We start from the raw sequence: 27,199 nt of genomic DNA, 5'->3' as shown, positions 1-27,199 counted from the left end.
TCTGTCAATAGCTGAGCCATCTCAGGGCTTGATTTACAGACTGGGAATATCCCCCACCCCAGCGATAATGCTGTCAAGTCCACTCCAGAACATTCCTCCCAATGGCAGCAATGTTGAATCATTTCAAAACACAGTACGCAAAGCAAGATATGTGCCTATCATTCTTTCAAGAGTCTAATGCTACCTAGCTGGATTTCTGAATTACAGAACGGAACTGTAACTTCCATACCTAGGTAAGCACCTATTTTACATGCAACCCAGAAATGAGTTGACCCCTGTTCTTCACAGTGATAGCCACACACACCCTCACTTTGATAACACTTCCATTCTACAACATAACACTTTTTTCTTTCTTTCCACTCTCCCAACTCCATCAAGAAGTACATTAGCCTGAGAAAATGGTTACAAAAATGGCTCGTTTACTTAATACCCGACTGACGATTTGTTTTTTTATTATATTTTTTTAAAAAAAATTATTTTCAAAAGAAATACAACACAAAAAATCCTCCTTCTTTACATACTGTAGAAACTTGGTTAAAAAGATTTTCGTGCAATCTCTTCCACAGTCATCAACCATAATTCATATTAACTCAAGTATTTTAACTCAGATATATTTATACATATTACCATCTTCATACCTCCATTTTCATTTGACTATAATTGTTTAAACATCCTTCATCATAAAATATATCAAGATTTAAAACATAACCACATACTGGCATTTCATTTGCTATTTCTAATATCCTCCAATAACACTGAATCCTTATGGCCTATTCTGGCTAAACATCCATAATATTTAGTAACAAAAATTGCTAATCCTCCTTTCCAAATCACTGTTTACAATTTACATTCACTTTCCTTATGTTGTACACCTACCTACCTACCTACCTACCTACCTACCTACCTACCTACCTACCTACCTATATATATATATATAGATATAGATATATATAGATATATAGATATCATTATCCCTCCTTTATTTGACTGTGTCCTGTATCATAACATTTTCCCCCCTAATAAACAAAACTTAACTAAATTTAACTTATTAACCTTTATATATAACCCCCCCAAAAATCTAATCTTCCTTTCATAGGTACCATTCAATATTCATATCCAATTATTACTTATCATAGCAATACATATGTACACATTATTATCATTATCAATTATTTATTTGATTATATCTATTGTCACTAAGTTTCCCAAAGTTTAACTAGTTTTAAATTATACACTTCCATCTATCAACCTGTATCTTGTCTTCTGCCATTTGGGGTATCAGTCCTCTAATCATCTTTTTAATCAATTTTGTATGGACTCCTCTTTGCAACTCATTGCTTATTAAGTCTCTCATGTAATTTCTATGCCCTTCTTCCGTTTCCTTAATCAGCTTATCTTTAATTGTCAGTGGTGTTTTCAACGATGTTGCTAACAAAACTTTGCTCTTTAAATCCATAAATTCTTTTCTTTTTTCTTCTTCTGTATCTTGCCATCTGGGGTAGGGTTCCCCTCCATTTAATTCCTCTTTCCGTATTCCACTCTTTCCATTTCCAGACACAAACCAATCACTATAGATATCAACGGATTTAATTTCTTTGTAGTCATTTTTCTCTTTGGTTTTTAGGACTCTAACCTCCACTTTTTCCACTTGATAAAAATCTCCAATTTCTTCATCATATTTTATTGTTAGATGCTCTAGGTTTTCCAACTTCTCCTCCGTCCTCTCAAATGTGTTTGATAATTTCTGAATTTCTAACAATATATTTTGCAAACTTTAAGACTTGTGGACTAAATCTTGAAGTGGCCAAGTTTGAGGACCATTCCAGACAAATGGCTGTCCAGTCCAGTAGAGATTAACTTGATTTTGCACTTAATAAATGCAGCAAGATTGTTGGTGGAAGAAGGAAGACTTGCCTACAATCCAAGAATGGACATTGAAAGTCACAAATTTAGCCGAGATGGCTAAAATATCTGCATATCTTAAGGACCTGTTGAGATTGTGCCATTATCTCCAGCTGACAAACACCGCTGCTCTGGCTTGGAAGGTTTTTACAAGATTAAGCATAAATTCACAATAAGGTCTTATTTTCACTTTTCTCTGGTTAAAGATATACTTCAAAGGAACATCTGTATGCTTTTCTTCCTATCACTCTCTATAGACAAAACAGTGAGACCTTGAAGTGCCAAGCCAGAATAATCAGTAAGGAAAGTAAAAGTGTTTTGTTTCCAATACACAAACCTCCAGCCTCTGACTAGTAGTGTCGTCTTCCACTCTGTTGTTACAATTTTCTTTGTTGCTTTTTGTATCTTTTTTTATTCCAATTTAAAAAAAGTCAAATTCTTGAATGAAATACAGAAGAAAAAGGGAAAGACGCATGCAGTAATGAAGGAGAATTTTAGTCCATAGGTTGCAAAAAATAATAATAATAAAAGAAGAAGAAGAAAACTTAATCCATTCAGTTTAAAAGGCTTGCATAAATTCCATCCATGAAAATAACATTTAAAAAGTAAGATAACCCACTGTCCAAAACCATTCAAAGCTTAATTCTGCCGCTTATTTCTTCTGTTCTCAAATTTAAATTAACTTTTTTTTATAGGCACTTTTAAAATGGTAAAAATTCCTCACCAGCTGGAAACACTTTCTCTTTCTGTATCCTTCCGTTTTGGAGCAGCCCCGACTTCATCAGCCTGGTGGCTGGACTTTTTGTCACCAGCTTGAAGAACTTCTCTTGGATCAATCAGGGACTTTGTGATGTCCCTGAGATCAGCAAGACGTATTCTTCCTGTTCATCATCTCTGTGGGACGGTTTAGGTCCGATTGGACCACCCAGCGGCAAAAGTATCGGCTGCAGTCTCGGAGCATCGAGACTGCACGTCCGTATCGTTGCAACGTTGGTTCCTCCCCCTGACTGACAATTTGTAGTTGTTCTCACTGAAATACTTTTAACATGCCAGATTTTAGGCCACTTTTATCACTCTTATATCAGTAGTCTGAGTTCACACATCAATTGGGTTTAGACAAGGTTGAATCATAAACCATCTTTTACAAACCATCATGACTAAATCAAAAATACTAAGCCATAGCCAAATAAGTGTCTATGGAGATTCTTGAGGTCATAGTTGTCCCAAAAGTGATTTTTCAAGAGGCAACTGAACTTTCTAGTTTTTCTTTGAAGACAGAGCTGAAGAAGCTTCTTGGATGAGAAGTGAAATGTCTTTAAAAACAACAACCAGAAAGTCCAGTTGCCTCTTGAAAAAGACTTTTGAGATAGTCAGATAAGCCACACTATTAGCACAATGTATGCACTCTGCTTTAGGAATGCCAATAAACCTGAATTTGATTTTTGAAACATAAATCTCAGCTATTAAAACTATTTCCATCCTATCAAGTTATAGAGATCTCTTAGCTAGAGAAAATAGTATTATTTTCTCCAGGTACCTCTTAGTACATGGTACTCTTTATAAATATTAGGAGTTACTAGCAAATTAATTATTTCAGCATGAATTCTTATATAGATAAACTACATTGCCCATATAAAAGAAGGAAGTATCAGTAGGCAAGAGGGTTTGCAGAAACACAGAAATAAGGGGGGAAAGGCTAAACAATTTCCACTAAAAGTCAGTGTGATTCAGTGGCTATTGGACTAAGATGGGCATATCCAGGTTTACATCTATTCTTAGATACAGAAAAGTCCCTGGGCCATTGAATCCTGCACTACTCACAGAGTTGCTGCTGTGAGGACAAAATGAAAGGAAATCACCCCGGAAGCTGCTTTCCTGAGCTCTCTCGATTAGAGCAAGATATAAATCAAACAAACAAAAAATAAGCAAATAAGGTAGATCAGTGGTTCCCAAACTTGGCAACTTTAAGACTTGTGGACTTCAACTCCACAAGTTGAGCTGGCTGGAGAGCAAAGCTGGCTGGAGAATTCTGGGAGTTGAAGTCCACAAGTCTTAAAGTTGCCAAGTTTGGGAACCACTGGGGTAGATGAATCCAACTGAAATTATTGCATTCCACAGCTACAGAATATCGATTGCTTCATGTGGATAGAAGGAAATAAAGCAGAAAGAATAGAAAGGTGTATTGAAGAGAGGGAAATTATTAATTATTGCAAGATTTTATCCCTCCTATAACTTTCATTTTTTAATTTTTTTTTAACTTCAAGCATTTGGATCAAATACATCACTAAATGCATTTGACTGGAAGTACTGAGTACAGGAAATCCTTGACTTACAACTGCAATTGAGCCCACAATTTTGGTTGTAAGTCATGACCACTGTAAAGCAGGTCACCACGTGACTGTGTCTGGTTTTACGAACCCTTTTTGTGGTGGTTGTTAAGCAAATATAGCAGTCGTTAAGTGAACCCATTATTGACATGGGGCTTTTTTGGTGGAAACCAGAAGTGAACTCCAGTTTCTGGGGGAAAAAACGTTGCAACTTGCAGTCACATTTCCACAGGATGATGCAAATGGTTATGTGGCCAAGCAATCATAATGCAATCGTGAGACCACAGGGAATCCAAACATTGTAATTCTGAATCTAGGTCATAGTAGCTTTTTTAGGGTCTGACAGAACTTTGAACAGTCACTAAGTGACCAGTTGCAAGCCAAGGACCACCTTTACATCAATTCAATATTTGCCAGCTAGAACACTTGCTGGGTAAAGGCACAAGCCAATCAAAAGTAAGGGTTGGATTGCTAAGGCTAAGTAGCATGGATGCCCCCCTCCCCCCAACAATTCTAGCTTCTCACCATCTCTTGGCTCCTCCTGGGTGGCTTCCATGACTTTTCACCTGTTGCAGGCTTATAGTAGTAATTACGCAGGGAGCTGGAGTCTATGTGACGTTCCCAGGTTTCCAGCATCTGTAATGGTGGGCTGCGTGGAGTAGGAGGTGTTGTTGGTAACTGCTTCATCTCCTCCAGATTGTAATAAATTGGAGGCTTCTCCCCCTGAAGAGGTGGAGGAGTATCATCCAACATCTGCTAGAAAGAAGCAGGAAATAAATGAGAGTTGGACTTACCCTAACATACTGTTCTCATCACTGGAAAAGGGATGTGGTAAGAAAGTATTAACTCCACCACTTTTATTCAGAACGCGAGGCTTAAGATCTCTTCCTGTCCCATGGAAGAAGCTTCATTCACTGAGTAACTATCTCTCAGCCAATCTACTTCACAAAGTTGTTGTGAGGAAAAATGGGAGGAAGGAACACTATGTACGCTGCCTGAAATGCCTGAACAAATGGTGGGATTTAAAAGAAAAACCTCTAACAAATACAGTAAATCAACAAATCCCACTGTGATGACAAGAACTTGCAATTAGTAGGGTAAGAGAAGAATAATGTATAACAATCAGTACAAGGCCGTAAAGTAATTCTCTTCATGATCCTTGGACCGCTTAGGTACTCTTAATCTTCTCTCTTTTCCTAAACAAGCAGAGACTGTAGCCTTCTCATTCCTTTCTCACTTGTTTGCAACTAGACAAGTGATGTGGATGAATAGGAGCTAATCAGCAATGGGATTCCAAGTCTTTTCCTTACCAGTTCTATGAGAGAGCGCTTTGCGTGTGTGTGTGTGTGTGAAACACTCAAAGACTGCCCTCCGTGTCAGCGCTTATGAGCTGAGCTGTTCAGCTGAGGCATGGCAATCCGCTCTGCCACCCAAATCAGCTGAGCTAAAAACCAAAGGAATATAGGAAAGGGAATGGTGGGGGCAGATGGGCGGGGCCAGCCAGAGGTGGTATTTGCCAGTTTTCCAAAATACTCAAAATTTCCCCTACCGGTTCGCCATAACCGGTCCGAACCAGCTGAATACCACCTCTGGAGCTAATAGATGGACTTCTCCAAGTGCCAGCAACTGGCTCCCGCTCCGCCCCATAATTGGAACCATGTATAATTCTGTTCTGGAAAGATCTTCATTTTAGGGATGGGGAAATACTTTTCTTGAGTACCTTTTTTTTTAGTGTCAAAGTTGCATAATGGATACACTAGGATACACTAGGCAATTCATGCCTCCCTTATCCTTTTCTAGGGGTTATCACCCAGTGCAATATACCTCCACATCCACCATCTTCCAGTTCTTCCATCAGCCATCCCGCTGAGGGAATCTTGGGGGCTTGCTCTCCTTGTGGTCTGAGAGGATATGTGCTGTTGTGTTGCTTGTACAACCTCTAGACCAGTTTATTTTATTTTTACTTTAGCGTATGGAAAAACATATTAAAAAATATATCAAAATTGCATTTTCAATGAGCAAATATGAAACTATTTACTCTGTTTGCAAATTCAAAGGTAGACTGTTTACTGCATATAGTCAATACATGATGGAGTTGCATATTGAAAATCTCTGAGGTTTCCCGGATATGAGAGCTGTGGTGGTGCAGTGGTTAGAATGCCGTATTGCAGGCTAATTCTGCCGACTGACAGCAGTTCGATCCTGACTGGCTCAAGGTTGACTCAGCCTTCCATTCTTCCGAGGTGGGTAAAATGAAGACCCAGACTGTTGGGGGCAATATGCTGACTCTGTAAATTGCTTAGAGAAAGCTGAAAAGCACTGTGAAGCAGTATGCAAGTCTAAGTGCTATTGTTATTGCTATATGCGCTCAGAGGGGCACAAGGAAGAAACCTCCTTGAAGAGTACAGGAATCCTAAACTTGGGCGACCCCTTGGCGATGACACAAAGTCAGCTAATTCTTCCACAACGGGAGTCAGACGGCAGTCAGTCTGGCTTAAAACAGATCACTATAAAAAGACATCATAGGACTTAGCATATAGAAAGACTTAACATATAAAAGTTTAGGCCAGTGTTTCATCCTTGGCAGCTTTAAGATATGTGGGCTTCAACTCCCAGAATTCCCTAGCCAGCATGTCAAGTTAGACATTTACTGAATGCCACAGGTAGCACACAGAGCCATATTTGCCATCATGGCAGCCTTCAGCTCCCAGCTGATTTTCAGCCTTCTGGAGGGCCAGAGGAGCGTGGCACGACAAAACCACGCTTGTCAAAATAGCGGTGATAAAACTGCATCACTAAAGCCGCGACGTCACCACCGCGCGTCATCACCGCCGCAACAACAGCACGGCAACAGAAGGGCGCTTTAAAACAGCACGGCAGCAGAAAGCCGATTTAAATTAAGGTAAGGGTTAGGATTAGGTTTAGGGTTAGGTTTAGGGTTAGGTTTAGGGTTAGGTTTAGGTTTAGGGTGCTTCGGAAGGCACGGACATAAGGCCCTCCGCCCTTATGTCAGCGCGGTAAGGTCGCATTTGCTTTAGCGATTCCGACAGCGCGGATTAGCACTCGCGCTTATGTCTCCGCGGATAAGGGCTTTGCGGTATTGTGGTGGAACCCCAGGGGAGGCCGTTTTTGCCCTCCCCAGGCTTTAGGAAAGCCTCCGGAGCCTAGGGAGGGTGAAAACTCCCCCCTGCATGGTGTGGGTGCGCACACATGCACAGGGTTTGGGGTGTGTGTGCATGCATGCACAGGTGTGTGGGGATGTGTTAACAGAGCCGAAGTGGTGCAGTGGTTAGGGTGCAGTACTGCAGGCCACTTCAGCTGACTGTTATCTGCAGTTCAGCGGTTCTAATCGCACCGGCTCAAGGTTGACTCAGCCTTCCATCCTTCCGAGGTGGGTGAAATGAGGACCCAGACTGTGGGGGCGATATGCTAACTCTGTAAACCGCTTAGAGAGGGCTGAAAGCCCTATGAAGCGGTATATAAGTCTAACTGCTATTGCTATTGCTATTTCACCTTTAGAAAAAGGTTAGCCATCACTGATGTAGTACTTTCAAGGATGCCCTCGTGTCAGCATGAAAGAGAGCAGAGTTTTGTGACAGCAGAGTTCCTAGGGGCTGTTAATTCATCTTGCCATCTTGATTGCCTTTCTGGCAGTTTCCGGCTGGCCAATCAGATTTTGCTCTCCCAATGTTCCTCATGAAGAGGAGGAAGAATGCTTTTTTTCAATATGTCAAGAGTCAGAACCAAGTTATGTTAGATGAAACATTTGAGACGGTAAATATTATTTGAAGATGCAGATGTTAAAACACTTGTAAAGAAACGAGATGCTGCATGTGATGATGGTTTTTTTTCTTTTTTGTGTTTTTTCCCTTTTTTTCTTTTTTTCTTTTTTCTTTTTTCTTTTTTTTAACTCTAGGTTATTGTGGTGTCTATTAAATATATAACAGAGAGATATGGGGTGTGTGTATGGGGGAAAATGTAGTAAGGATGGATTGCTACAGGCAGGGGAGTAAGAAACGATACGAAACCAAAAACTATTAAATGAAACAACGAATGTATAAGAATGATAAAGGTTAAAGCACCTGTAATCCAATGACATACTGTATGGGATGATGGGGTTTTTTTTTCTTTTTTGTGTGTGTGGTTTTTTTTTCTTTTTTCCTTTCTTTTTCCTCTGCCTTTCTTTTTCTATTGTTATGTGATTATGTTTTCTATGTAACAAAAATAAATAAAAAAAGTAAAAAAAAAAGAGTCAGAACCAATGGAGGGTAAGGATTTTCTCAGTGGCCTACACACACACACACACACACACACACACACACACACACACAGAGAGAGAGAGAGAGAGAGAGAGAGAGAGAGAGAGAGAGAGAGAGAGAAGCCCTGCAGGCAAAATTACAATCAATGATACCCCTTTCCATCTCCCTACTCTGCAGTCTCTGGATACCTAATCAAGCTCTTCCTGCAGTTCCTAGGCTATTTTCCTGGCCCAGCATCCTAGCACTTTCAGGTGTAGCCTCCTGCCAGCATGCCAATCAAGCAGCATATGGTTACCACAAAGCACTTCATGCAGGATGGGGAAGAGCCCTGGTTTCAGTCTTCATCATTATTTTCTTTTTATCCCCCCAAGATTGAGCCACTGGTTCCTCTCTAGAAAGCAGAGCAGAAGTAAGAGGCATTTCCTCTAGGGGAAAAGAATATGCTTAAAGATCTTTTCTATCAAAACCAGCCCCAGCTATCGAAAAGGGATTTTTACATAATAAAGAGCCAGGCTTCCCCTCTCTTCAGGTTACAAGGAAGGATGAACAATATTTCAGGGATTAGTGAAATTTTAGGGTGGGTCTCATAAAGACAGTGAGCCATCTGAGCTTCAGAATAAATTGAGTAGATTACCTTGGTCATCAAAACATTTGATTATTCTCAACCATTAACTATTAGCCTACTTAATACATTGTCTCTCCTTCTGTTCAATCACAATATATACAGTTTGTTCCAGTCTTGTCACCTTGTCTTATACCAATCATAAAATCTGTTGCAGACTTCAAAATATTCTGACTCCCCTTTATTTTTAAGTTCAAGAGTGAGCCTATCTGCTTCTGCACAGGCCAACACTTTTGGTTGAGACTAGCTGTATATACTGTGAATGTATGGTCACTTTGACTTCGCGGTACTGCATTGTTTTAAATGTAAAAATAATATATATATATATATATATATATTTAAAAAATTGATTATTCAATTGAGAGGGGAGAAAAAAGTCAAAACGTTAAGAGAATCAGATTATAGTTCTATAATCCTGCTGATCAATTCATCCAAGTCCTAGCCCAGTGATGGCTAACTTTTTTGGCATCGAGTGCCAAAAGCATCTTCATGTGCACCCATAGTGCAATGCGTGCATGTCCCCCCCCTTTGTGTGCCCCACCCCTGTGCATGCAAGTGCGAACCTCGTGTATACCCCAGCCCGTGCATGTGCACATCACCCCGCACATGCGTGTGTGACCCGCTGTGCACGACCCCGCTATGTGTGATCCACCCTCATGTATATGTGACCCCCCCACCCGTGCATCTCTTGCATGCATGCCACCCCTCACGCGGCAGAGACCTGAATATCAGCTGGCCGGCAGGAGGCACATACATATGCGCGGCAGAACTGAGCTGGGGTGATGGCTTGCATGCCCACAGAGAGGGCTCTGCGTGCCAGCTGTGGCACGCATGCCATAGATTTGCCATCACGGTTCTAGCTATTTTATTTAGCACTGTTTTTGGTTTTTTTAAGCTGCCATGGCTGCTTATCGTTTCAATTGTTTTTGTGGTTTAATTGAGAACAGAGTACAATGTTTAAATAAATAAATAAATATGCAGCCCTATATCACAGGTTGGGAGTAAAAATTGATGACAGATCAGAAAAGATTAGGATTACTGATTTAGAGATCACGGTTACTTTCCAAGTTTGTTCCCTTGGCCACACATAATGTGTGTATGTACTGTATGTATGTCAACAACATTTATGAAATACATCTATCTCACTGTCTTTGCACTGTCATAGCACAATGTGATAAAAGAGTTAAGCATTTATCTTCTACCAGGAGCAATTACACACTAGAGCCAAACTGATACTTGGCACCTATTGCTTGTAGTTGCATTTTAGAATCAGTACGTGCAGTGGAATAACATCAGTTGAGTCAGCATTTTAGATAGTTCTAGTTTTGACAACTTGAGACTTCTAATAAAAGAACTAAGAGCAAGAGCAAGCATAGAATATTTACTCCAATTCCCACAAAATATCAATTTCCCCTAATTTAACTTGTGCTTTAAAAATTAAGCCAGATACTGGGTTTTACAAAGTTTTAGTGCTTGTAAATTGCTGTAAAGCTGTTGGAATTCAGGAAACAAAAACTAAGTAAAAATGTCTAGAATTCAAGGGAATTCTAATGCACAGTGAATGATCAATTGCACAGAATAGCATGTTTTGTGCCATTACAGTCAATTATTGCTTTATATGATAATAATCAGCATCTTTATGTTTTGCCTAAAGAAATTGAAGACACTACTGGTATTAAAAGCCTTTAACCTTGCCATCAGGAAGTAAACAAAGCAAAATAAGTACCATAGATGTCTCAGGAAGAGCTATAGTTGGTTTGAGCCCTTCTCCAAATAGTCACTGCGGTAATTAGAGGGAGGGTCAACAGTGGACACATAGACAAAAGGAGGCAGGGCCTCAATCATTGTGGTCACGCTAGACTTCTAAACCCGAAGATAGCAAAGAGTTACTCCTGTTTAAGAGATTGTAAGGATATAAAAACATAACGAAAGACCTTCTCTTTGCTATTATTTTAAACTTTGAATCCCCAGATAACTTTACTGGGAATTGTGGGAACCAAAATCCACTAGATCTGGAAGGTACAACCTAAGAATTGGTTGAGGTACATTGCTAAATTTGGGTCAGGAAGATCTAAATTTGTATCCCCCTGCAGAACATTTCTCATGTTCTCTACAGTCAATTAAAAAAGTTATTTTGAGAGTAGAATCAAGTCACTTTTCAATTATGGAACAGGGACAGATAATTCCCAATAACTATGTAAGAATGAATAAATACCATCCAGAGTCCAACCAGAGTGGAGCAGTTTAAACATTTCATGGATGGATGGATGGATGGATGGATGGATGGATGGATGGATGGATGGATGGATGGATGGAAGGTAGACAGATAAACAAAGATACATAATGAACAAGTTTCCTTCTTGTCTAAATAGGAAGAGCATGGCAGCTGAGAGTTTTTGCTTATGCTGAGCCACAGCTGTTTAACTTTCTTCCCATGTAAACAATTTCCATAAAATCCCACTGACAGATGCATATACTGTAGCTCCAGCCAATTCTTCCCAGCTCCACACAGATTCCCTGCTCATGCCTATCTATCTACACAATGCCCTCTCCAGCTTAGTCACAGCTGTGGCTCCTTCTGCCTGCTTGTCTATGTTCATTGCTCAAGAGGAAGTTGAAAACGGGTTGCTTCATGGCAGAAGTCTGGAAGAATATTGCTAACGGTCCAGAGAGTTTCTTCCTCTTCCTCACTTTGTATCAATTCTGATTATGTCTTCCTTTAAAATCCACCTTTCAGAAGTGATCCCCCTCTTTATCCTACCTCAAGTCTTGCAGCCTTCAGAAGTTTTCTAGGAAGCACCGATACCCCCACACTTGGGTACTTACTGCCAGCGCCAGCTGTGCGGTTCAGAGTCGTGTGCAGAGGAGCTGGCCCTCCCACTAACTTCGCACACACATCCTGTGTGGGTGGCAGAGGCTACCACCCCTTCGAATCAAGAGAAAGACGAGGAAATTGTGCAAGGTAGCATGGCAGATGTTCAGATAAGCAGCTCTCACTCAAGCATCTAGTGGAATCTTGACAGAAGAAAAAATATGCGCGCAGCAGTCCACAGCAGTCAGAGACCATGAAGAGCATATGACATATGTCAGGATGGAAGGACTGGAACTTAATGCAGTGAAAGCTTACTGTTAAACAGCTTTAAAGGGGATATGAGTCAACTTTTCTCAGAAATTTGTCATTCATTCTGGAGGTGTGTCATAAGGCCTTATGTGAAGGCCTTGACTGAGAGTGATTTTTTAAAAGTTTCACTTAATGTCTACGCTTGTACTGGGGAGGCTTTCAAAATATTCTACTTTCTTCCTAATCTGGGTTGTATTATGGACAGTCAGGTGATTCTGTTCCAACACCCACAATAATACAGTGGGACTTCTAAATCCTCATGTCGTGCTTTTCAACTATTTCCAGAGAAACCTCTATTTTAGTCTATGCTACCAAAAGGACAGGATCTTGTGCAGAGGTGAATTCCTACCGGTTCGGCCCGGTTTGGCTGAACCGGTAATGGTATGCTAGCCTGGGTCGCAGAACCAGCAGTGACCCAGGCTGGCCACGCCCCCAAACTGGTTCCCTGGTCACCACCATCACCATCTTTTTGAACTGCATGCATGCATGAAGCGCACCCACGAGCGAACCGGCAGTAACGCCAGCCAGAACCCACCCCTGATCTTGTGATAATTTCAAGTCTAACAGACTTTACGATAGCTTATATTCCTATGAGACCACATCAGGAGTGTCCAAACTGTGGGTTGGGACAAGAGCACCTGGGACGGGAAGCGATCACAGATTTGCACAAGCAAAGTAAAAGGCACTGTCAAAACTCACTCCTGGCTTTGTTCCTCATTTTGCTTGTGTAAATCTGCAGTGGGTGTTTTTTGTAATGCAGAATCCCTTACCACATCCTAATGCCACAGAAATGCCTTGAGTGTTTAATATATCACTTTTCCCTATGTTTTTATTCTTTATTCCACCCTTTTTAGTTAATTTATTTATTAAATTAATCTGCTGCCCATCTTGCCTAAAGGTGAGCCTCAGCAGCTTACAACCAACAATTTTAGGTGTTCTGCAGATAGTCTTTCCACTCATTCAAGAACTGAAGGAAAATATTAGGGAGAGCCCTTTTTTTAGAGGAGGAGGAGAAGGAAGCATATCACTTCCAGCCAGTCTGAATTCTTACAGCATAGACCCATGATGACAAACCTATGGCATGTGTGTCGGAAGTGGCATGCAGATCCATCTCTCTGGGCATGTGAGCCATCGCCCATTGCTTTTCCGGGTTCTGGTGCACCAGCCAGTTAGTCATCACACACACAAAAGCACCAGAAATGGGTAGAACAGCCGCCTGGTGCACATGAACGCACCAGGAAGATGATCTTCCAGTTTCTGGCGCACATGCATGTGCAAAGACCAGCTGGCCGGTGCACATGCATGCACCGGAAACCAGAATATCATCTTCCAAGCACATGCATGCACACCGGTCGGCTGCTGTTTCGGTTTCTGGCATGGGCATGGGCATGGGCACCGGCCCGCTGATCTTTGTGCATACATGCATGCCAGAAACCAGAAGACCAAGTGGCCGTGAACATATTCGTGCCACAAACTAGAAGATCATTTTACCAGCATGCACTTGCACACCAGGCGGCTGCTGTTCTGGTTTCCAGCACATACGTGCTCCCATTTCGTCACTCGGTGCCGAAAAGATTCGCCAACATTGGCATAGACCCTTGACCCAAGGATAAGAATTTAAGACTAGTCCTGGTGGATCAGGCCAAGATCCATCTTAATCCAGGATTTTTGTTCCCTAGAGTAACCAACCAAGGTGCCATTCAGAAACATATCCATCTCCATCATTGCTCCCTTGCAACTGCTGGATTGATAGCAGATTACAACTTCTTCCCCCTTGCTCTCTGCTCTCCATCCATTCACCTTTTTGTTATCCGTTGTGGCCCAGCAGGAGCCGTTGGACCTGCCACCAGACTCCGACAGTGAAGAGCACGATGAGTCGGCCATGGAGGATGTGGAGGACCCTGGACAGGTTTCCAACTCCAAGCAGGGCGCAGAAAGGCTGGTTGGCCACCAGAAGGCACCTGAGCCTTGGACCAGTGGGGAGGAGACAAGGGAGAGTGAGCCGGATGCCAGTAGTGAGTTGTTCCTGGATGCACGCCATCGAAGAGCTACTAGGCGTCAGGAACAGTTGCGCAGTTACAGGAGGTAATTGCACTCAGCTGGTGGTCATGAGGCTTCTCTCCAGACTATAAAAAGACTCCTTGTGCACACGACCCTCTTTGCAGAAGTCAATGCAGGATTGAATGTTGGAGGACATTACTATGAGCTTGGCAGGCTGGATTGCTGCCAAGCCTTATCTGTGTTTATTGCTGCCCAAGTTTTCTGTGCCGATTTGCTGCCAAGGACCTGTCTGTCTCTTAATTAAATGCCGTAACTTATCTCTGGCTCTGAGTGTGTGTTGGTGTGGGATGAGGGGAGTCAAAACAGTTATCATGTTGATGTATTTTCATAGAAGTCTTTTTCATTTTTTTCTTTTATTGTTTCTACTACTTTACGTTTGTTCTGTTTTCATCTCTTCCTTTTTATTATTGTAAGATACCTAGAGTAGCCCCAAGGAAATATAGATGGCAAAAAAATAACAAATAAAGTAAATAAACAACTGATACTTGGACATATGCTAGAACAGGAATTCTAGGAAGAAGCCAAGGGAAGCCGGTCAAATGATTTTAGTAACACCTAATACCAGCTTCTATAGCTCTGAGGGTGAAGCCAATGTCTACTTCTGCTCACTTGCAGCATTTTTACCTAGGACAGTGATGGCGAACCTTTTTTGCCTCGGGTGCCAAAAGCCCACCCCCATAATTTAATGTCCCCTCCCACCATGCCCCCTGCGCATGTGCGTGTGACCCTCCCCCGCTGCTCCATGAATGTGGGCATAGCTTTCTTGGAGCCTGGAGAGGGCAAAAAAATGGTCCAACATGCAAACCAGAAGTTCGGGAACAGACTTCCAGGTTGCCCGTTGGGCCATTTTTCACCCTCTGGAGGCTTCAGGAGGCTTCAGGAGGCTTACCCGTTGGGTGGTTGTTCACCAGCGAAAAATAGCTGAAAATCAAGGGCAAAAATCAGTTCGCCAGCGTGCATGCGTGCTGGAGCTGACAGGGCAATGCCTCGCGTGCCCTCAGAAATGGCTCCACGTGCAACCTGTGCTATTGCTATTGTTATTATAATGTCCCTAAGAAAGAGGAATTATACAGATTAATTGCAGGAGGCTCAACAAACTTAAACCACCCTCGTACTTCTTGACATAATAGACAGTAGAATTCATTGATAAAGCTGTAGGATCGTCAGGCAATTAATTAGATAATTTTTTAAACAGGCTTATGGAAAAGTAACTTTAAAGGAAGTCCACATCCAGAGAGATAGCAGATGCCTAAATATTAGACCCTGAATTCTGATGTTCAGAGAAAGACTGAGCTCTCTCTCATTGCTGGAAAGCTCCCAAAACTATTAGGTTGTAGAATGTGCAAACAGAAACATAAAGGCATGAAACTGCTCATACTATGTCAAGAGTGAATAGAAGGTAGATTGAAATGTAACATGTGTTTTTAGGATGCTCCACTGTAAATCAGCAAGATTGTGTGATTTTCAGCACAAAAGTAACAACAAAATTAGATGAATGACTGAAACCCAGAAATGAGTAGGTTACAAAAAGATAGAGTTCTGGAAATTTAGGCTTATGTTCAAGGGCATTTCGATGGCAACCTTGTGTCTGTAGGCACCAATGCACCTCCAACATTTCCCCTGAGGCTGTCTTGGTTCTTTGAGTCACTCTGACCATTGTTTTTATAAAAGCATTTATTATTAAATAAAAGGGTAGCATGGCATAAGATCCAATTTTATACAAGAATGCTCAGTGGCGCACATAAGCCTCTAGGCCAGTGTTTCTCAACCTTGGCGACTTTAAGTCCTGTGGACTTCAACTCCCAGAATCCCCCAGCAGCTGGCTAGGGAATTCTGGGAGTTGAAGTCCACAGGACTTAAAGTCGCCAAGGTTGAGAAACACTGCTCTAGGCAATCTAAGGAGTTTAAAATGGTGGGTTGCTGTGGCCCATTGCTTTATTTAGAACTGAGCTCAGCTGCCGCGAGGAATAAGGTAAGAATGGGTAGATAAGGAAGCATCTGGAGCAGCATGCCCCAAACTTTCCGGCCTTGCAGATTAGTGGGGAGGGGAAAGAGGATGATTGCACATGAGTGGCAGGTGAGCACATGTGTACACATGCGCTCACCCTCCACTTCTGCAGTCTGGTTCTGAATGGGCCGTGGTGTTGAGACCTACCAGCAGCCAGTGGAGCTGGCAGCAGATTCGGACAGTGAGGAGGTTGGGGAGGAACATGGGCCAGTCCTGGAGTCTGGGGAAGTCTCTGATGAGGGCTCTGTGTCAGAGGCAGAGAGGGCGCCAGAGCCGTATGCCAGTTATCAGCTGCCTTCAGAGTCAGACAGCAGTGAGGCAGACGAGCAGCTGGAGCCTGTTCCCAGTGTGCGCATGCGCCAGATGAAGGGAAAAACTAAAGGGCAGGGGTCAACTTGGGAGTAAGGCCGGACAAAGAATGGCCCCTCCAAAAGGAAATAAAAGAGGAGCGAAAGGGGAGTGGAGTTTGCAGGAGACAATTAGGTCGCTTAATTGGTTTGTGAGTCTCCGAGACTCCTTGTCAAGTTCTGCAGATATCGGCCTGTCAGCTCTCCAAATCAGATAAGGTCTGTGACTGTAAATCCTCCTTTGAAAGACTTTGTTGGCTGTGAATGAGCAGAATTCACTGTAAATTAATACAATGGGTTTTTGCCCCCCAGTCCCCACGAGCCTCCTAAAGGCTATGCATGCCCTTTTTTGACAAAAAACTGGGCCGTTTTTGTGAAAAACAGGCCATTTTGGGGAGGCCTGAAGAGTGCAAAAACTTTTTTTTTTAATTTGCCTCTTCAAAATCTTGGTGCGTCTTATACTCTGGTGTGTCTTATACTCCAAAAATACGGTATATTCCGCTTCACAGTGCTTTACAGTCCTCTCTAGTGTTGAAAGTGTTGTTCGGTTTTATCTTAGCTGCTTTAATATTATCTTGTTATGATGTTTTTATTTTATTTTTATTCCATGTTAGCCCAGAGTTATGCTTGCAATGGGCAACCGTATAAATCGAACACATAAACAAATAAATGAATTCTGAGAAAAGTACTATAAAAGGCTGAACTCACCATATAGTATCTCTCACTTCTTGCTAGCTCTTCCTCGGAACTTTGCCACAGCTTTGTGCTTTTACATTTCACCTGAGTCAGGCCACTGAGGCTGTGACGCCTACTCAGAGACAGCCGATTGATTCTCATCTTGGCAGAAAGGTGGTTGCGGCAGAACAATAAATCTGTATGGGAAGATGATGGGGATGGCTGCACCCAAAGATCCTCCAGGGAATGAGACATTTCCAAACATGCTGAAAGGAAGAAAAGTAGAATCAGCAAGGATAATTCTGGCTTTTTCTCACACATTCCATGTTCAGTGAAGCTTTTGGTTCAACAAGGGTAGATCCAAATTAAGGATTATGAGGAAAATTACTTTTGGTTTTTGCTTACTATTGTTTTAATTTTATATTGACTCCTACCACTGGGAATGTCTACAATGAAAATAAAGAGAGATCCTGGGTCTGGAATAATACCTGATTTCTGGGGGGTACATCCAAGGTGTATGGCAACATTGCAAATATCGCTAAAGGTAAAGGTTCCTCTCGCACATATGTGCTAGCAGTTCCTGATTCCAGGGGTGGTATTCATCTCCATTTCAAAGTCAAAGAGCCAGCGCTGTCTGAAGATGTCTCCATGGTCATGTGGCCGGCATGACTAAACACTGAAGGTGCACGGAATACTGTTACCTTCCCACCAAAGCTGGTTCCTATTTTTTCTACTTGCATTTTTACATGCTTTTGAACTGCTAGGTTGGCAGAAACTGGGACAAGTAACGGGAGCTCACTCCGTTAAGCGGCGCTAGGGATTCGAACCACCAAACTGCCAACCTTTCAATCTCCAAGCTCAGCATCTTGGCCACTGCATCCCTTTTAGCAAATATAGCTAGCCATAGCTTTTTCCTATAATGGCTCTTTTACTTTCCAGTCCATCCGATAGTCATAGTCAAAATCCCCACCAGGCTTGACTTTCAAGTTCAGGAAAGGCTGGTCAAGTCTTTTTAAGACTTCCAGTGGAAACAGAATATGAAACCACTTCTCTGCTTAGAGCTGCTTAGATCTCCATCATAGCCCTTGAAGCAATCTCTTTCTGTTTCTAAGCTCCTGAGGGTCCAGCTCATTGACAAAGGTTTACTGTTTCTGACTTTTCAATATCAGCAGGAATCTTTGGGAATCAGTGGCACTATGAAATTTTAAAGATGTTTGGTCCTTTTCTTCTAACTCCCCTTCTCAATTTTCAGTTTTTTTTAAACCAACAATCTTTCTATTTATTATCTCTTTGTCACTGTCACTACTGATTAAGTGCCACGGGCCGGCCACCATCTTTATTGGTCTACTTTCCTACCAAATAGTGTCCTGGACCAGTCACACAGCACTACTGTCAGGGGTATAATGACACCGTATTTAGCTTCATAAATATTCATACAAGGGGTGTACATTTTTTTCAGGACTGGGGACAATAGCTCTCTTTTGAGGGGGAGGCATACTCAGTGTCTTGGGAAAATAATTGAAGTCGTTACACAGATGGGCAACTCTACAATTTTCTGTTTTCCTAAGTTTGGGGATAGGAATGTAATCCCTCCCCCTTTATTTTTAGAAATTGTGTTAACCAGGGCTAACCAAATTTCCAAAAGGAAAAATACACTAAGGCTACCAAATCTTGGCTTCAAAAATATATACAACCACTGGATGGCAATAGACATGTCCACAAAATTATAACTCTTTGCTGCCCTCTGGTGCTGTTTCGGTTTCTCGCAGTTCAAGCATGCTTGTTCACTTGTGGGTATCTAAGCTGCAGTGAGCGACAAATACTGGCCATTTTCTATGCTATACCTGACTGATTTGGAGCGGTATCGCATTTTCCCTCTGAAACAGGATGTCTGATCCCCTAAAAATAAACTGCATTTTTTGTATGTAATGTTTCCACCTCAAAATTATGGGAATGTTCCAGGGGTGGGTTGCTACAAGCATTACTGCTGGTTCAAGCGTGCAAATGCTCCTCACACATGTGCATTTACACCTAAAAAGGTCAGCGCATGTGCAGAATGTAAGAAAGGAGGGGGAATTATATTTCTGTAATGCAGACTGTTCTTCACATGCGCAGAAGCAAAAACAAAGATGGTAGCGCCGACAATAGAACTGCTTCGGGTGCGTGGGCAGCCAAATTACTACCTACTCTGCCGAACCAATCTGAACTGGTAGGAACCCACCTCTGGAATGTCCATCCAATGTTCAGCTTTTGTGATGGTGGAAACTCTAGAGATGGCACAAAGTTTCTTGAGAGTTCCAACTCTCTGGAGTTGAAGTTGCCCAACTGTGGTTTAATCCCTTGAACTTCAAAAAACAACTCACCTGGACCTTCATCCTTTTCTGAAAGGATACCAGGATGCAAGAAGCCATTTTGCTTTAGTTCATCATAGGTCACTTCAGCCACATAGGATGCTGGGACAAAGATGGGCCTCTTCTGCTTGGGCTGGCCGAACCGCTTCACTTGCCACCAATCTTCATTGGCCTTGTGCATAAGATGGAAGATCTCCCCTTCCTCAATGGTCACCTGCCTCCCATCTTCAGATTTGTACTGATAGTCATAGAGAGCCTGCAGCATCACACTGCCTGGAGAATCCAGAGAAGATTCGCTCTGGGGGTGATTGAACCCATCCAAGAACTGTCTTGAAAACATCTTGCCAAGTCAGGTTGATTCAAAAGAGCCGGCAATTCTGGGCCTCAGCATGCTAACTTTTCACCTGTGATGAAAATAATTACAGCACTAAATTTAGATGTGGTGAAAATATAAGTGATGTACAGTGCCAGTTAACTAAATTCCTTAGATATTGTGATTTCTTAGGTCTGAGCAGAGGTGGGTTCCTACCAGTTCGCACCTATTCGGTAGAACCAGTTCGTCAATTCTACCGAACCGGTTAGAAGAGGTTCCACCAGTGGACCTGGAAAGAAGGCCACACCTACAGAAGAGGTTCCAAAAATTTTTGAAACCCACCACTGGTCCTTGGATATGATTATTCTACAATATCATGCTCATATTTATAAAACTCAGTGCCTCTGTGAAAGGTAAGGATGACTACTGCGTTTGTGGTGCAATCAGAACATTGCGTGTGTTGAAGTTGTTTTAACGCAAACAAAAGATGCCTTTTAAAAAACAAGTTTACATCATATTCTTATGCATGCCAGTGCTGTGTGTGAGGTAATTTAAGGTGGTTCTGACAAGTGTCGTCGGCATCTTCATATCTGGTCACATGGGTGGTAAGCCACTCCCACAAAGGAGGACACACCCACAGAGTAGGTTCGAACAATTTTTGAAACCCACCACTGGGTCTGAGGATATTATTCAAAATTTTGTAAATTGTGGATTATTTAGTAGGTAAAACACTAGACTGTACTGATTTATGTTAATTTAGACTACTAAAAATAAGAAACGTACTGAAAGAGTAAAATTTTCCTCTATAGTTCAATGTAATATCTTGTGATGATAACTCAAAAAATAGCTGAGGATGAATCTCATTTTCCCAGGAAGAAAAATGATAGAAAACTTTAAGTACAGATAGTCCTCGACTTACGACCACAATTGAGCCCAAAATGTATTTGCTATGTGAGAAATTTGTTAAGTGAGTTTTGGCCCCTTTTACGACTTTTTTGACACATTTGTTAAATGAATCACTGCACTTGTTAAATTAGTAACACAGCTGTTAAGTGAATCTGACTTCCCCATTGACTTTGCTTATCAGAAGGGTGCAAAAGGTTATCCCATGACCCTGGGACACAGCAACAGTCATAAACGTGAATCAGTTACCAAGCATCTGGATTTTGATCACATGACCAATGCTTCAATGCAGTGACGTGCGGTGAGGTTTATGGCTGGTGAGGCAGTCCTCTCCCCCGCCATCCCACTGTCTAAAGCACTTTCTTTCTTTCGCCTGCCTGAGCTCTGACAGGCGGGCAAAAGAAAGCGGCAGTCCGCCAGCTCAGGCGGGCGAGCTGGCGGGCTGCCACTTTCTTTTGCCCGGCTGCAGCTTTCTTTTGCCCGGCTGCTGCTTTCTTTTGCCTGCCTCTGTGTCTGTGGCTGCCACAGAGGCTCAAATTGAGAGAGAGTTTGTTTGAGTGAAGAAACAAACACACACACACACAAAGTTGCACCAGGAGGATTAATTTTGAATTCCTCCCCCTCCCTCAGACACACATACCTTTTCCAGCTGTTTCACAGAGGATTTCAACTCTGCTCTTGCCTGCCATCATGAAAATGTAAAAATGTAAAAGGAAAAAGGCAGGAGCTGCTGAGGTCAGGCTGGGCTAGTTGCTGTCAGAGTCCCCAGGGATGACTCTGCTTAACTGTTTAAAAAAGCCCCTTAAAAAAACGCCCTCTACACGAGGAGGCAAGAGAACCACGTGCCTCATCTACATAAGGAATTTTTTGGCTTTTAACCCTTGCTTAACTCTGCTCGAGTGATCATAAAGTCAGACTAGATGAGGCACGTGCTTCTCCTGCCTCCTCCTGTAGAGGGCACTTTTTAGAGGCTTTTTTAAACAGTTAAGCAGAGTCATCCACTGTGACTCTGGCAGCAACTAGCTCAGCCTTTTTCCTTTTACATTTTTTTTCTTTTCATGATGACAGTGGTGAGGCTCTGCCTCCCCTGCCTCCCCTGACTGCACATCACTGTTTCAATGGTCATAAATGTGGAAAATAGTCATGTCACTATATTCAGTGCTGTGGTAACTTGAACAGTCAACTAACTGAACTGTTGTAAGTCAAGGACTACATGAATTGGTTAAAAACAAACTTAGACTGACTTTCTTGATTTATTGCTATAAAAATAATTTATTGCTGTGGTAGAGTCAGTTTGAGTTAGTGATTAAGGTGCTGGTTTGGAAACCAGGATACTGGGAATTCTAGGCCTCTGAAGCATGAACACTGAGTGATTTGGGGCCAATCATTCTCAGACTGACCCATCTTCCAGAGTTGGGGTTTGGGTGAAGTTTTATGAGCGTGAAGAATAAACCGTCAAGCATTTGGCATGTTTTTAACAAAACAAAAAAGTAATAGTGCAGAAAATGTTAGACTATGAAAGGAAAATAATACTCAGAAGAAAGTAGAGCCAGGAAGAGGTAGTAGTTCTATAAACAAGAAGGGAGTAGCTACATCTATCTTCAGCCCCAAAAGTGTTTCCAACTATTGGACTCTTTTCTTAGATATTGCATGTCAATATTTCTGTATCCGTGGACCAAGTCAAGTCACAAATGACTTTTCAGGAGAGCCATCAGGTTAGGAAAACAATCACAGTATGTTTTTTTAACCTGTGGGTTAGTTCTTTCCTCTCCCACTTCTGAAGAATCTAAATCACCAGAAGCACCCAAGTAGCTGTTGTAACAGGAAGTAACAATGCGCTTGCATCTTCTTGCAGAGAATGAACGCACAGTCATATTAAGCAGAAATTGTTCCCGGTGGAATTTGCTTGTCAGAATCAGCTAGGAGGGAAAGTAAAACTGTCTTCACCAGCCCCCTGGGACTCCCTAATCTTGTTCTTGAAAGCATCTCTCACAGTGTTTTTGCCCTCCAAGGCAAAGCTTATGCTGACCAAGAAATTACCCTCAACGCAGCAGATTCTCTTCAGAACCAGGGACGACCAACTCTGTAAAGATCACTCTATCCTCGGTACGCATACAAATGACTAGCTTTTCTGATCAAGAACTGATAGGATTTCACACTTACAGAGACAAGAACATATATGATATATGGGGACGCCGCATTGAAAAGAGATTATATAACAATCAGTTTGGAAAAAGTGTGCTGTAGAAATAAAATGAGAAACAAATATTTAGAATAAAAATAACAAAAAGAATACTCATTCTATAAAATGTTTTTGACCAGAAGAGGAGAAGGAAGAAGAGGAGGAGGAGGAAGAGGAAGGAAGGAAGGAAGGCAGGAAGGAAGGAGGAGAAGGAGGAGGCTGGTGTGATAAGCTAACCAAGCTGAACTTTAATCTCTTTGCTGTTATTATTTCTGTTTTATTGTCCCAAAGTTCAACTCTAGCTATACCATTAAAGGGACAGGTTGAAAAAACCAGGGAGCTTCAAAATACTGTCTACTGTGGTGTCATTGGCTTGGCTTCCAGGACATGGTAACCTTGGCCAGTTACTGAAAGTGGATGTAAGACAGAATTCAGAGGTGATAGTGTGGTTAGTTACCCTTATGTCGCTTCTCAAAAGAAACATGTCTTTCTTGTTGCGTTAAAAAGTGCAGGAGAAATAAAGATGGGATCTAACAAATTACATATATATGGGTTCCATGTTTGAAAGCAAAAGTATTAGTCAGAACTCTTGAGCTTTCACTTCAACATTTTTCCTAAATATTTTTTTTTCAATCAGTGCACAGCATTGTCTCCTTCTTCTGTAGTCCCGATTGTTATTAGGGAGATGCAACACAAGACCATGCTGGCAGACTTCAGATCTGACAGCTAGATTGAAATGTCCTTTAATGTCTCACTACCCCCACCCCATCCCCCAAGTTGTCCTGAGACATGTTGGGAACTTCAAATGATGATCGCTCTTATCTGGATTGAGAAGCTCAGGATAGAGTGAGTCCCACTCTCAACACCATTGATCAACACCACTGTAACATGCTTTACCTGGGTCTGTCTTTAAAGATGTCCCAGGTACTAAAATCCATACAAAATACCACAGTCAGAATGTCTACAGTGAAAGCAGCTACTTCACCATGTTAACTCTGCAAATGCCCCAATGGTTACCAATAGATGTGAGCACCATATTCTAGGTCTTCTAAGCTCTCAAACAACATTTTCCAAGCTGATGCCCCGAGATACTTTGACTACAAATCCCATTGTCTCGGACAAATACAAACGATAGTCGTATCTTGATGCTCCTGAGTGCTATTGAACTCTCTGTGTATATGCAGTTTGGGAGAAAATTGATTGAAAACATGCAGGGCCAGATGGAAGGACAAAACAATATTTAAGTATAGCTAGGTATTCTGACTTCAGATGAAAGCTTCCTGTTTATAAATTGTAGCCTTCTATTGTTTCCTGTTGAACAGAATAGAGAGTCAACAGAAATGTGGCTTATTCATCACCACTTGAAGAATGACTCAAAATCGTCTTTTAGGGCCAGTTTCTGTTGAGTTTAAATGCTTTTTTAAAAAAAGATTTCTTGCCATTTTTAAATGATTTATACAATTGATTTATATGGTCGCCTATCTCTCAATAGTGATTCAGGAGGCTTGCAGCATTTAAAAACACACAAACCCTAAAACATAGCATCAGACGCAGCAGCTGAGGAATCGGACCAGTCTAGAAGGAACAAAAAGCACAGAATGGGCTCCTGTTAATACTCCTTTCCCATAGATAACATCCGTAGGAAAAGGCCGTTCCTAAAGTCCAGCAGAATTGGGCTAATCTAATCTTTGGAGCAACAGTATTCCATAAGACAGTAACAATAATGTAAGAAACTTCCAGGTCCTCCAAGAAGCCACTATATTATATACTTGTATGGCAAGGAGATATATTGAAAAAGGTCTAGTAGTAAAGAGAGCCAGTTTAGTGTTGTTGTTCAGGTGCTAGCTGAGAACTAGGAGACTGTGAGTTCTAGTCCTGTCTTAGGAACAAAAGCCAATTGCTTTCCAGTTCTTCTATCCTTATCATATATTTGCATGCACATCTCAGAAACAGTGCATTCACACATAACACTAAAAAGAAACCAGACATGCTATGTTATGATTTTCTTTATTGGGTCAATAGCATTGTGTATACTTGCTAATCACCCTTATATCTTTGGGTACATATATGGATTTAACTTCTGATGATCTATACATAAGCCACAGTGGAAGTCTTTTTTTTTTTACAGAAAAGTAACACTGCTTTGAATAGCACTGTACACTATTTTTTAACTAACCGCACACTGCGATTATTTTTAATTGTATATAGCATAGCATAGAATAGAATAGCATAGAATAGCATAGAATAGCATAGAATAGAATAGAATTCTTTTTTGACCAAGTGTTATTGGACACACAAGGAATTTGTCTTTGGTGCGTATGCTCTCAGTGTACATAAAAAGACAAGATACATTTGTCAAGAATCATAAAGTACAACACTTAATGAATCATAGGGTACAAATAAGCAATCAGGAAACAATCAATATAAATCATATATATGCATATAAATCATAAAAGCAACAAAGTTACAGTCATGCAGTCATAAGTGGAATAGGAATGATGAGAAGATTAATAGTAATGCAGCCTTAGTGAATAGTTTGATAGTGGTGAAGGAATTATTTGTTTAGCAGAGTGATGGCGTTCAGAAATACAGTTAAGGAACTGATTCTCCAGTTCCAGAAACCGTGAAAAGGATTTGGCCCATTTCTGTTTGCAGGGGTCATGCGACAAGTAGAAGATCTGCTTGAAAAAACATCAGAGCTGCAGTCCTAGCCAATCATGAATCTTTCAAGATGGAGTCCAGCTTTCAAAATGGAAACTAAGCCACTGACAGTTAAGGTGGCCTTAAATTTGAGGAAGACTGTCCTGCATCAATGAATCTACAACAGATAACTCTTTTTCTACAACTCTTTGGGAATGTTAGCTGATCCCAGTACAACCCTTTCCTGTTTTTTGACAACCAGTCCTCATGAGAAAATATGCCTTTGAAAACACTAATCATGGGAACGTTCCCTTGTTGGGGGGGACTTCAGCTAGAAATAAGAAAGAATGCAAACTCCTTGTTTTTTCTGCATTTCCTCCCATATCAGAGTACTGCATTCAGTACTTGTACAGAAGTCCCATCCCTCCCGCCACTGCTTGCCCACCTAAAATGGGAAAACTCATTCCCTAGCCAGTAAGACAGAAAAAATGGAGTACAATTTCAACTCACAATCCAGAGAAAATAAAATAAAACTGTAGCCCTACTATAATAAACTTCTCATTATCCCATAACAGTTACGTATACCTGAGCCCATCACACAATGAGACAGATGACTATCCTGGAATAACAGCTTCTTATTTCAGTCTTGAACCCGTTCCGTAGTCATTCTTTTCATCTTTCACAGAAATGGAGAGAGAACTGAGAGGTATTTCCCTTCTTTAAAAGTCTTTAGTGTAAGAAACATAGGTACCACACACATCCGCCTTCAGAGAGGTGAAGCTTCCTGTGGGCTGCTGCGTTGCTTATGTGCACCACAAAGCAGGAGGAGGCTCCACTACTGAGTCGCAAACAGAGAAACTGTCCTATTGTAACATTTGTGCATATAAAATATATATAGCCTTGCAACAAGTGTGATCTCATTTAGATCAAGAAGATAGCAGTTTCAATCCTAGGCACAGCAGTAACGGCTACCATAATGAGAGAAGGTTATATCTAAGTAAACCCAAGATTACCAGTATATGACATGGTTGCAATTTATGCATGCTGTCTTAGGTGTGCTGCTTCAAAATTATTTTTAACTGAAGGTGCTTCTTGCTTGCCAGTCACGCAATTATCACTTCTTGATGTTAACCGAATTATTTCACTTCCCCAAAAAAGCTACTTTTATTCATTTTTTTTCTCCCCACTGCTAAAAATCCCCTCTTGAAGCATCATCCTACACTTGTATGGCTTCCTGACTTTCTATGACAGGAGTGTCAAACTTGCAGCCCGCGGGCCGGATGTGTTACGTGCTGCCAACACCCACCCCCATTTTAGCAAAGGTGGGGGGAGTTGCGAAGCATCAGGAGTTTGACACCCCTGTTCTATGAGGTAGTCTAAAAAATTGAAAACTGACCATATTGCCTTTTAAAGAGGAGGAACGTAGTCCTCATATAAAAGTACTAAAAAACACTATCAAGTATTTGTTTTCTTTTAAAAATGTTTAGG

The 27,199-nt window shown here is 41.5% G+C and overlaps 1 protein-coding gene across 1 annotated transcript in view; it reads right to left on the bottom strand.

Moving 5' to 3' along the window:
• Positions 1-26,419, bottom strand: part of ARHGAP9 (Rho GTPase activating protein 9) — a 49,131-nt gene extending 22,712 nt beyond the window's left edge. Inside the window, exons 1-4 of the mRNA XM_087710599.1 lie at positions 26,297-26,419; positions 19,686-20,077; positions 17,356-17,588; positions 4,755-4,982 (exon numbers count right to left, since the gene is read on the bottom strand). Of these exons, the coding sequence (XP_087566725.1) occupies positions 4,755-4,982; positions 17,356-17,588; positions 19,686-20,013 (789 nt within the window). The 5' untranslated portion in view covers positions 20,014-20,077; positions 26,297-26,419. The remainder of the gene's footprint in view (positions 1-4,754; positions 4,983-17,355; positions 17,589-19,685; positions 20,078-26,296) is intronic.
• Positions 26,420-27,199: the final 780 nt, after the last annotated feature.

This window comes from Thamnophis sirtalis, unplaced genomic scaffold, assembly GCF_051295495.1.
Source record: "Thamnophis sirtalis isolate CommonGarterSnake01/CBP01778 unplaced genomic scaffold, rThaSir2_p1.2 scaffold_3, whole genome shotgun sequence".
In the NCBI taxonomy this organism is placed as follows: Eukaryota; Metazoa; Chordata; class Lepidosauria; order Squamata; family Natricidae; genus Thamnophis; species Thamnophis sirtalis.
The sequence above is the reverse complement of the archived record's forward strand: the minus strand, read 5'-3'. Positions and strand labels throughout refer to the sequence as shown.